Source organism: Patella vulgata, chromosome 5, assembly GCF_932274485.2.
Source record: "Patella vulgata chromosome 5, xgPatVulg1.2, whole genome shotgun sequence".
NCBI lineage: Eukaryota > Metazoa > Mollusca > Gastropoda > Patellidae > Patella > Patella vulgata.
Window position 1 is genome coordinate 74,695,481 of NC_065883.2, and position 12,150 is coordinate 74,707,630.

Below are 12,150 nucleotides of genomic sequence, written 5' to 3' on the forward strand. Positions count from 1 at the left end.
GTGCTTGGTTTTTCGATCGAGAGAGAGAGAGAGAGAAATGTGGTCCACTCAACACAAACTACATGTAGGTTGTTTTGGGACGAACATATGGTTCAGTTTTTTACTTTAATAATTCCCTTGCGTGTAGGGGGTCTTTAGCTGTGGAAGGTAACCGGAGGACCCAGAGGAAACCCATGAGGTTGGACAGCCTCCCTACTCCTTGAATCAAAATCACACCACTTGACTCAATGACAGATCTTATGTTTTCATATACACATGTTAAACCACTAGATCACCCAAAACACCCTGATCATTGTTGAGCATTATTGAGTATATTCTCGTTACATATTAAGAAGGGATAATCCCCTGTTATATATTAATGGATATAAAGGTGAAATAGGGTGAACTGCTTTATCTATTATTTATGTAAGAGAAATGAAATGGAATAAAATGAAGTTTAAATTTTGTGAGCCAGTGCCTTACACTTTAAAACTGCTCCATGAGTCAGTACCCCGCCAAAAAAACTATCTCCAAATATATAGGCCTAAGACTTAGTTTTCCACATTTGTCATGAACATTGGTAGAAATAAGTTACAGCTTTCAATAGAGCAAATTTCTGACAGGGTAGAAACACCCTAACCATGGCAGCTGATCTATTTAAGTAGAGCAGTACTTGGATTTGTGAGATAAATATTCAGTCATAGTGACACATCCAACAGGTAATAATATATTAGGCCTAATTTGAATATTTTGTATGTCACAATTAAACAGGCCTAGCCTACATGTAAGCCTATATATGTGTTATCATGATAAAGATACAAAAAAAGATATGGCTCTTTTATTTTTTATTGGGTAGGCCTAGCTTTAATAATTACAAATGGATTAATAATAGGCTACCGGTAGGCCTATGAATGTTACAATAGATATCTATGATGAACAATTATACAAAATCTATTCCCATGGTCCCTCTTGGCCTATAACGATTGACGTCTGCTTCAGTGGGTGAGAACATACTGGGTTAAGAATCAGTCAAAAATAAGGAAATAATTGATAAAAAATACTGACATACATAATGATACAAATCCAAAACAACACTTCTACAAATCATGTGACTTTAGAGGAAGTGAAGTATTAATATTTGATGTAGCCAAATTTTCGTATTCAGTTCAATATCTCCATAAACATAACATTTAATATAGTCACAATATTATAGTGTTACAATTCTTCAAATTACAATGTTTTACGAGCACGAGTTAATTGGAAAATATTATGCCTAATTATTTGACGAGTTTTTCAGTTTTGAGTCTGGTGGTCAAAGGGAAGTAACTCTGTTTAAGAGTTGTCGTTCCCTGAATAATCTGTTTCATAACTTTACGAACTTCGTCTTGAGTGGTAGAGAGATACGTCTATCCGTGTGTTTAGGTTGATTCTGTATTTCAGGTAAGACTAATTACAAGAAACCCCCGAATCCCCCAAACTTAAGCTCTCCTCCAAAGCAGCTGATCGTTGTTGTGACCTTTGAAGGACATGTATTACGTCATCACAAAGGTTACACACCAAAGGGTCAACGTGCTCACGTTCACAGTTATTTCGAAACCATGAAGTAGCAGAAGACATTACATCATTGATTAAGTTGAGTAGAAGGTTCCCGGCACTTGTATAATACAGGTCACACAAGGATTGGCTTCTACAAATTTCGCAGTATTTCTTTTTAAACTTTCATTCAAGTCTTTGGGTTAAGAAGTCTAAAAACAGGTAACTTTTATGTTATGTAAACCTGTAATTTGATGTGCACGGTCAGGTACTACAGGTAGAGGATCCCTAGAGGCAGCCTAAACAAATGTAGTGATATGATATTATATGTTATTATATTAGATCTATATAATTTATTAAGTTTACGTTCACAATTTAACTCATTTGTTGAGGATTTTCATCACATTCATAGGTTAGGCATAAGTGTCTGAATTTAGATGATGAAACCACTTTATAAATCATTAATTTATTTAATTTAAGAAAATTCTGAAGACAAAGACAAAGACTGATTTTTTTTATTAATATAGCAATTAGGCTTAGAATGTTATTTTATCATGTAAATCATTTTCCGATTCATATAGACCACCAGTTGGGGGTGGGGTTTCCTGAATGGTTAGCGTGTGCACGCTGTAGGCCTATCATAAAGTCTGTCATTGAGTCAACTGGTGTGGTTTCGATTCCCCGGTTTTACTTGACAAAGAGTAGGGTCGTTTGTCCAACCTTGTGGGTTTTCTCTGGGTACTCCGGTTTCCACCCACTGCTAAAGAAAGACCCCTACACTCACACGAATTATTGAAATAAAATTGAAGTCCCATCACTTGTGAAGTTAAACCCATCTCTCTCTCTCTCTGTCTCTCTCTCTCTCTCTCATTTTGTCTGTTCAAGGTCATTATCTCTAATTGCAATATATTCTTGTATCCTTACAAGTTACATGTAAAATATTTATAATTTTTCAGGTGGTAATTTACTTATGTCGAAGTCTGACAACATGTCTTCAGGAGCTGTAGCTAAATCCCCGAGTTGGAATGATGTCCAGGAATCTTCACAATCTAAATTATGGAGAAAGACTAAAGAAGCCCCTTTTGTACCAATAGGTAATAATAGTATTATTAATTTGATTTCTTTAATGCATTGCAATTGAAGCAAATAATGTCACAAAAAGAGGACACCGACATTGTAGATAGTCGTATATTTTTTAAGAAATTAATCCATGAAAAATTTGCTTCAAATCCCTCTCAAAACATTTTATTCACGAGAAAGTACCCCGAGATGTAAAAAATATATTTTTAGAAGCTTTGACTTCAGGGGGGCCAATTTACTTACTGTCCATTTGCCATACATATTGAAGCTTAAGTAAATTCTTGGATTATCTTCTGCCACCATCTCTTTCCATCTGTTGTACGCAAATCGCCTGACGCTTCGATCAAGAATAAAGAGAGAGAGAGAGAGAAATGGGGTTTAACGTCCACTCGACACAAACTAGGTCATTTTGGGACTAACATATGGTTTAATTTTATTTCATTTATTAGCTTGCGCGTAGGGGTCTTTAGCAGTGGGAGGAAACCGAAGGACCCGGAGAAAACCCACGAGGTTGGACAGGCGACCCTATTCCTTGTCACGTACAACCGGGGAATTGAAACCACGTCAGTTGACTCAATGACAGGCCGTATGATACAGCACGCACATGCTAACCATTCGGCCATCCAACCCCCCCCCCCCACGATCAAGAATAACAACAGCTCCCTGATTCAAGCTGGCAGACAAATAAGCCATCGGTTCGCCAGTTTTTGATACCCTGAAATAACTACAATGTATGTACCCTATAAATACTTTCGTGAGAATGTGTGTATCTTAATAGGGTGTCAGAACACTATTATTATACAATCGTATGATCCATGATCATTGTAGAACTTAGAACAATGGGGTCAGACCCCTTTTCGAAATACCAGTTCTCATCAAGTGTTTTTGTCATCAGTGTAGGTTTCCATATGTTGTAATTGACTTACATGTATATGTGAATATTTGGTGTTATAGGATCCCGGCCTTGCTGTCTTTTATAGTATCAATTACTGTTACCTAATAGGCTTAGGCAAACTGAACGGCCCCCCCCCCCCCATCTATAATAATATGGCAAACTTAGGCCCAAACAATAAACAGTAAATAAAGAAAGAATGCCTTTAAATAAATGGAATACAACTATTGCTGATTTGAACCAGCTTTTCGATTCACAGAACTTGTGTTCTTGTCGGAATGTAGTAAATTCTTTCTCCTAAAATATAAAAAATAGAAGAAAGCCAAGGATGATCATGTTTTGTAAATTGGAAAGTAGACGACTCATTTTGTTAATGCATTTAAAAACAAATGCAATGGGTTAATGACAAGTCGACGTCAGGTTGCAACCTGGATCCTTTGGAATTTAATTTGTTCACTGGAAGCAAATCCGTACATACATGTACTAAACTTACACTGTTTGTCTACAATGTTTGCTTCAGAACAGACACTAAGCTGATTGGCTGACATTCTAATTCCTAAATCGTCATCATCGACTTTGAGAAGTGTTTAATCTGCTTCTGTTTAATAAATTTGAAACAGTTTATTTAGTCTTTGTGTGTATGACAGATGTGAAACGGAGTAGAACGGTAGAACCACATTACACAAAAGGCCACTAATTTTTTAATATGGCTACCATTCAGTTCAGAGATCCATTCTCAAAGTGAATAGCTCTCTGTGTATAGAATGCATTATACATTTACTTTGTTCTTTTCACAGGTATTCTGGGTTTAATAGGAGCATGTATCTACGGAGCCAAGACGTATAAAAACCGAGGAGGAATGTCCACGTCCGTTTATCTAATGCAGTATCGTGTAATCGCACAAGGCATGGTCGTCGGATCAATCACGCTAGGAATGTGTGCGTCCATCGCACAGAAAATATACAACAGGCATTATAGCGATCCAGACAGTAAAAGTTGATCATACGGACAAATATAAGGTGTTTTAGAATGAGAGTTTTTAATTACTTTATGTTAAAAGTTACAAGCAGAGATAGTTTAAGTAATTTATATGACCAGTAAATAAATTTTTAATTGTAAATAGAAGAACTTGAATTATTTAACCACATCTCTGTTTGTGATCGTGAAGCAATTTATTTTAATTTACGTGTTTCGTCATCAATGCTTTATTATTTGTTGCTGTGATATCTGAACAGTTTTATAAAAACTCATATAAGGCCATAGAAATAAAATATTCTTGTTCTCAGGCAATCCTTCCTAAAAATCAGACACAGGAGGAAGTTTTTATTTTTGTGTCAAATGATCACTACCAGTAATCTTCTTTGAAAGGCATTTAGTCACTGGATAGAGCAATACGCAAAAACACATACTTATAGAAAACAGCTACTTATTTATTTGGGCGACGTTTCGAAGAGTATTCTCTCAACGTCTTCAAGCTAATAGCTTATCATTTATCTCATGTTGTATATTGGAATGTATGATTATCCAGTATCATTTATGATTCTCAGTAACATTTATCAGGGTTTTGTACTTGATAAATGAGTCTATGCCATATTTGGATAGATTCAAACCAGAGTAAACATTAACATGCGATAATTTATATGAGACTGTTTTTATTTTTTTGTAATAAAACAGATCACGAGACCTGTTTTAACTGACACAGGATGATCTGAAAACCAGAATATTTTTTTATATGGCCTAACATACAAGTCTCGCTCCTCCATTTTTAGCTTAAATCATAATATGGCTGAACTGTTCTAATCTATTTAATATCGGAGAAATCTGATGCCATTGAGAGTTGATTATGGTGTGGATAAGTTAATTAATGTCTAATTAATAATTTAGATAACATTTCAGGCCTAAAGAAAGGACTGCAATAGGCAAATTTAGCTCTTGCATAATGTATGTTTAAAGTAATCATTTTTAAGGGTTAATTAGAAAACAGAATACAAACACTATATTTACAATAATTTAATCACCGATTACCGTCAATCAATGTTTTGTAGTCCAGACCCATGACAAGATATTATCTTGGAAAATATGTACTGATACAGCTTCGGTGTATGCAAATTAGGATACATAATGTGTGTATGTAATTGATTAAATGTATCTGTGTGTATTATTAATGGAAAATGAATACATGTAAGAGAGATTGAGTTATTAACTTCTATAAACAATTGATAAATTATACATGTAGTTAAATTAATAATTCTGAGGCCTTCTTTATGAAATTTTAACTAAGATAAAATCCAGATTTTAGTAATTTGATTGGATGATATTAGATTGATTTTAATGCTTAGCCAATCAAAATTGAAGTTTCTCCTAAAATTTGGATTTTATCTTTAGTTAAGATTTCGAGAAACAGGGCCCAGGAATATTTTTTGTTCAGAGTTTATCTTGAGTTAAAAATATAACTAATGTCATTAGTGTGCAATCTTATCACCAAAATTGATGACTTACTAATTATTTATGATTCATTCCTCCAGATTAACAAAGTTTTAAAATTGATTATTTGAAATTGTTGAGGAAGAGAGAATGTATAGATAAAGTGTTATATATGCATTTAATGTTCTTGAATTCGACTACTTGATTTTGTTGAATTTTTTAAAATTCAGGATAATTAAGTGTGGGTTATTTATATGCTGTGTTGCTGGTAAATACAGAATTTTTAATGAGAAAGAAAATTATAGAAATGTCAATCAATAGTTGGACTTCTATTGAAATAGAATGATAACCATGTTAAAGTCGACAGTTTGTCTCGGCTTAATCTAAATCAATATGTACCTAAATTGATCATTAACCATTTAATTTAGAAAACAAAACAAAAATATCAACAAGAGGTCCCATCCAAAAAGTTCATCTGACAATTATTGGTGACATTCGCTTGTTGATTGGATTCAGTCTCAGAACGGGCCCATCAATTTAGTTTGTGGCAAATAAAGACGGGAGTAGCATAGATTGATGGAATTTTTAATTCAGCATATTTTTGTAAATACTGAAAGGAATTGAATCATATTTGGGCTGATATTCAACTTATAATGAACGTCTTTAAATAAAAATGAAATGAAATGGGGTTTAACGTCCTACTGTTCTGCTTCGAACTGGGCTAATGAAGACGGGCATACGCCATACAGTGTGTTATGAGGGAAATTTTGCCCGGACAGCAGCACTACGACCTACTCTTATATCGAATTCCAACTGTCAAGGGATCTTTTACCTGCTCAGAACCTTGATTTTTCATCCCATCCGAACGACTAGACAGCTGTACTTGTCAGGCCCTCCGTCCTGCATCACTGACCAGGGGGAACCACGCCGGAACATATGGATGAACTTTCTCAGCCAATGCAGGGATCGAACACCCGACCTCCAGGCTAGCGAGCCAGCATCTTACCCACTTAGCCACCTTGACGGCCCCGTCTTTAAATATAACAGTATAAATATAATACTGTAACAGGATTATTTATTTAGCATGTTTCTATATTTTAAAAGTTTATATGAAAGCGTTATCAGTACTATCGTAAATAATTGTATTTGTTAGTTAATGATGGCCTCATATTTTATTTAAATAAATGTGAAAGGGTATTTCGTGAACAATGGCAAAAAGTTATTAAAATGTTTCTAGACTTGGAAATGACAATGAATTTTCTTTTTTTTGGTTTTTGTTCCAAATTATGACTGGTCAATAGTCCGTTTAACAACCAATGCCTAACTGCGTAACAATATCAATCGGGTTTAAACAAAGCTCCACATTGTTTACATTACGTTACATAACTCACAAAATTTTTACCCACAACCAGTGCATAGCAGAATATTACAGAAAAACTAATTGTGTGACAAATTGTGTCCAAAGTGTTAGGGAAGACCCCAGTTTAAACGAAGGACTGTCATGTTGCTGTACTTGGGGCAAATTTGGTTGAACAGGAAGAATAGACACACTCCCTCAAAAGCTCAGGTATCGGAAGTCAATACAGCAATGGCCAGAGAAGGATTTCTCGGGCCACTGCTTCAGGAATATGCATTTTACCACTGAATAAAATATTTCTCCACTTCATGTATGTGAGGATTTGATCTATTAAATTGTTCATTCTATATTTCACATTTGATCTTGGTTGGATTTTAAGAGTCCAAGTTGAAATATAGATACCGGTACTTCATACTTCAAACATGTATATCTTGAAATTTCCAAACAAGCTTTGGAGCAAGACGTTGCCAGATGCATTGATCTGTGGTGGAAAGCCCAACTGGCCGAAGAGAAACCTCTTTAAGTAAGTGGGTGAATATCTGGTGGTCTGCTCCCTGAAGATATAAATTGGACTTATCTCCCTTTACTAAAAAACCCAACAAAACACTAGAGCTGTGCAATCTGTTTTACAGAGGTATTACGAAAGTCTTCTAATAACTCTGTAAAAGATGACTGGTTTCAAAATGTGACGTCATATCACGCGGCGTTAATCATTGGCGCAATGGCGTATGCATTGTTTACATAAGACGTTACTGGTCCGGGCAGAATGCTGCCTTTAACTCAATTTACATACCCATTTACACTAAATAGGAAATATTTTTTTACCAACATATACGGCCAACTCCTTTATTTATCTTTCAAATCCTTAAAAAAATAATGTTCTAGAATTTAATTTGCAGACAGAAAACATTTAATATTGGGGACTCATTAAGCCGCACCGATGTCATCACTATTAGTGATTGTATCGGACTAGAAAATCTTCACTGCTGAGCAGTGTAATATAATATTATGTATAGATAAAATGAGAGAGAAAAATGGGGTTTACCGTCCACTTGACACAAACTATGCGACAGGCGACCCCACTCCTTGTCACGTACAAGAGGGGAATTGAAACCACGCCAGTTGACTCAATGACAGACACTTTTGATATAGCGCACAGTTCTAACCATTCGGCTATATAACAGTAATACAAAAGAAACTACAACAGCGATGACACATAAGTTATAACTGAAACGTTACATGACCGCTCTCAATACTCTGAATGATGTCAATCCCCTAGCCAGCTAACCCGCCCAACTTCAAGACCTCGCCATCACCAGGGGTAATTACGCCAAAAAATCCGATGAATTTTCTAGATCAACACGGAATCTCCAGGTTAAGGAGCCTACGTCCTACTCAGTGAGCCACCGTAGCTCCCAGATTCAGTATATTTTATACTCGATTGACCGCGATAAATCAACGATAATACAGATAAGAATTCTTTTATGACACCGATAAGGTTTACTTTTATTATGTAACCCGCAGCTTTCTCGCAGCTCGGCAGCTCGGAGGTCCTGACAGGGACAGCTGTCTAGTCCTTCGGATGAGACGAAAAACCGAGGTCCCGTGTATACATTGGAATGCACGTAAAAGATCCCTTGGCAGTTGGAATTCGATATAAGAGTAGGCGATAGTGCCGCTGCCCGGGCAAAATTTCCCTCATAGCACACTGTATGGCGTATGCCCGTCTTCATTAGCCCAGTTTAGGAGCAGAACAGTAGGACGTTAAACCCCATTTCATTTCATTTCATTTCACATTATCTAGTTTTTAACTATTATAGTGAGAACCGTCAGCTGTTTATCTAGTCTCCCATAATGTATCTTTAAGTTTCCCTTGAAAGAAAAGCTTATCATTGTTTGCTATCTCGGTTATCTAAACACCTTTACCGGGCCACTGTGTACTAATGAAACACCTAATGGCCCTATCTTGTGGTTATCTGAAATTCCCCGGTTGCCTGGCTGCCTACAATCGTATAATAATCCTATTTGCAATACAGGACACCATCAACAGATAATTCAACACTCTTGTCACTTTGGTGTCGGGTACCAGAAAATGGTATTAATATCATCTTCACACAACCAGGAGTTGAGTAACAGAGAATGGTAATTATGTCATCTTCATACAACCAGGTGTCGAGTACCAGCTAGAGAATGGTAATCATATCATCTTCACACACCTAGGTGTCGAGTACTAGCTAGAGAATGGTAATCATATCATCATCACATAGCCAGGCGACGAGTATCAGAGAATGGTACTCCATCCTGCATCACTGACATGGGGAGCCGGGATCTAACCCACCGAGAGAGAGGGGGAGAGAGAGAGAGGGGGAGAGAGCGAGATCTAACCCACCGAGAGAGAGAGGGGGAGAGAGAGAGAGGGGGAGATAGATAGAGAGAGATAGAGAGAGGGAGAGAGAGAGAGGGGGAGAGAGAGAGATCTAACCCACCGAGAGAGAGAGGGGGAGAGAGAGAGAGGGGGAGATAGATAGAGGGAGGGAGAGAGATAGAGAGAGGGAGAGAGAGAGATCTAACCCACCGAGAGAGAGAGAGAGTGGGGGAGAGAGATAGAGAGAGAGGGGGAGAGAGAGATCTAACCCACCGAGAGAGGGGGAGAGAGAGAGAGAGAGAGCAATGGGGGATACCGGAGGACCCTTTCACGCTTAGGATCGAAACCTACCACTTGACCCAATAACAGACCTTATGACCCAAAGCTCACACGATAGACTACACGCCCCCAACTCCCTAAATTCAGTGATAAGCAAGATATTATTTGTCAAATTTTGTTGCATTTCAATATTTAGAATATTTCATCAACCATTTAATGCTATGATTTTACATTTTCTTAATGTTCCCCGACTGTAGATAAACGTACTGGGTTACCGCCCTTCTGCCTATCTGTCCACCGGTCAACCGGTCCATAGCCCTTTTGGTATGTTGATAAACATGATAAACACGTTCCCTAGCGATACATTTGAATCCTGCTTTCTGGGCTACAAAATATCATTTTCTGATAGTCGTCACGAGAGGATAACATAAATGCCATTCTCTGTTACTCGTCCCCTGGTCATGTGATGATGCCATGGATACCATTCTCTGTTACTCGTCCCCTGCTCATGTGAAGATGCCATAGATACCATTCTCTGTTAATCGTTTCCTGGCTATGTGAAGATGATATAAATACCATTTTCACTGATAGTCATCTCCTGGCTATGTGATGATGCCATGGATACCATTCTCTGGCGCTCGACCCCCTGGTTATGTTCAGATGACATGAATACCATTTTCTGGTACTCATCGCCTGGTTATGTGAAGATGTCATGGATACCAATCTTTGGTACTCGCCCCTGGCTATGGGATGATGATATGAATACCATTTTCTGGTCATCGCGCCGCCTGGTTACGTGGAGATGACACGAATACAGATGTTTCACAGAGTATTACGAAATTCTTCTAATATCTCTGTAAAATATGACTGCCTTCAACACTTGACGTCACATCACGCGGCATCAATCATTGACGCAATGTCGCTTGTATTATTTACATAAGACGTTACTGATTCGAGTAGAATGGCGCCTTTTACTCATTTTAATACCCATTTACACTAAAACAGGAAATAATTTCAACCTACATATACTTCAAACGTCTTTATTTATTTTTCTAACACATAAAAAAAAATGTTTTAGAATTTAATTTGTCGGAGGAAAAACGTTAATATTTGTGGCTCATTAAGTCGCATCGATGTCATCCTTATCAGTGATTGTAGAGGCCTAGCGAATATTCACTGCTGCTCAGTGTGGCCACCAAAGTGACACTTATCTGTTGATGATGTCCGGTATTGCAAATAAGATTAATATACGATTGTAGGCAGCCAGGTAACCTAGCTACGAGAACGTAACTAAAAACGCTGAGATATACTGATGTGCTTGTTTTTAGCTACGATTGGATGCCTTTAGTTCCTAGTGGCAAACTCATATGTACCATCTTGAAAATAAGTTAATTTTATACTGTTAGTACTTATTACACATACGCAATCCAACCTACTGAAACAACATTCATTTATCAGCAAATATTGACAATAAAGTAAATCAAGCGTTGTTTTTATCAAAATTGATTCGGACGTTCATAATTACGCTGTATTACTTCTGCGCAACTCTAATCAGATGGGTACTTTGATTGGCTATTGCACACGAGGCCCCGCCTTTATGTGTTACAGACGTAAATTTAAAATGTCGGAAAAAGCAATCTACTGTCGCTTTGATTTAAAAAGAGGGGATTTGTACCCGTTTCAAGTAGGATTATATGCTTAATTGTAGTTGGGTGTGGCAGAAATATTATAAATAACAATAACCAATCGTTGTTTTGATTAAAAATATTGTCAATTTTGTTTACAAATGCTGGGTGCGAATCGCTCCCGCACGTGCTACATTGAAGGTAATGGCATCATCTCTTATCTCGAAACATGGAGGGTTGAGAGATAGAAGTCTCGATTGTCCAACCTTGGATTAAATCATCAATGAGCGTTGATCAGTAAATCGGATTCCAATTCAGTAAATATCGCAGGCTAGTTGATTATGGTCTGGATAAGTTAATTAATGTCTAATTAATAATTTAGATAAAAGACCTGCAATTGGCAGATTTAGCTCTTGCATAATATGTGTTGACCTGTCCTTGACCTTTCTTTTAACATGTAGATCATTTTTAATTCAGAAAGCGACAACCTTCCCATTTCCTTGACACCTGTGCGATTTCATCTGTTAAAATGCAATTTAATATCTTTATGTCTTCTTTTCAACAGGCAACATGTCATGAGACATGAAATGAAATGAAATGGGGTTTAATGTCCTAC

At 37.0% G+C, this 12,150-nt stretch overlaps 1 protein-coding gene across 2 annotated transcripts; it reads left to right on the forward strand.

The window, feature by feature from the left end:
- The first annotated feature begins 1,301 nt into the window (after nucleotides 1-1,301).
- On the forward strand, nucleotides 1,302-7,160 carry LOC126822405 (HIG1 domain family member 1A, mitochondrial). 2 transcript variants are annotated; one of them, XR_008788270.1, is made up of 3 exons: nucleotides 1,302-1,419; nucleotides 2,469-2,606; nucleotides 4,282-4,418. XR_008788270.1 is itself a non-coding variant. In XM_056101314.1 (3 exons), exons 2-3 carry the CDS (start codon nucleotides 2,483-2,485, stop codon nucleotides 4,482-4,484), a joined length of 327 nt encoding a protein of 108 aa, XP_055957289.1. In that variant the 5' UTR covers nucleotides 1,531-1,734; nucleotides 2,469-2,482; the 3' UTR covers nucleotides 4,485-7,160. The 2 variants fall into 2 exon arrangements, 1 of the variants encoding a protein (XP_055957289.1); XM_056101314.1 differs by lacking the exon at nucleotides 1,302-1,419 and adding an exon at nucleotides 1,531-1,734 and having other exon boundaries at nucleotides 4,282-7,160.
- Nucleotides 7,161-12,150: the final 4,990 nt, after the last annotated feature.

Bases quoted from the DNA above. Each gene is read 5' to 3' on its own strand.
- LOC126822405 (XM_056101314.1), top strand. From the start codon at position 2,483: ATGTCGAAGTCTGACAACATGTCTTCAGGAGCTGTAGCTAAATCCCCG. The intron at 2,607-4,281 runs GTAATAATAGTA...TTCTTTTCACAG, and splicing joins AGCCCCTTTTGTACCAATAG to GTATTCTGGGTTTAATAGGA.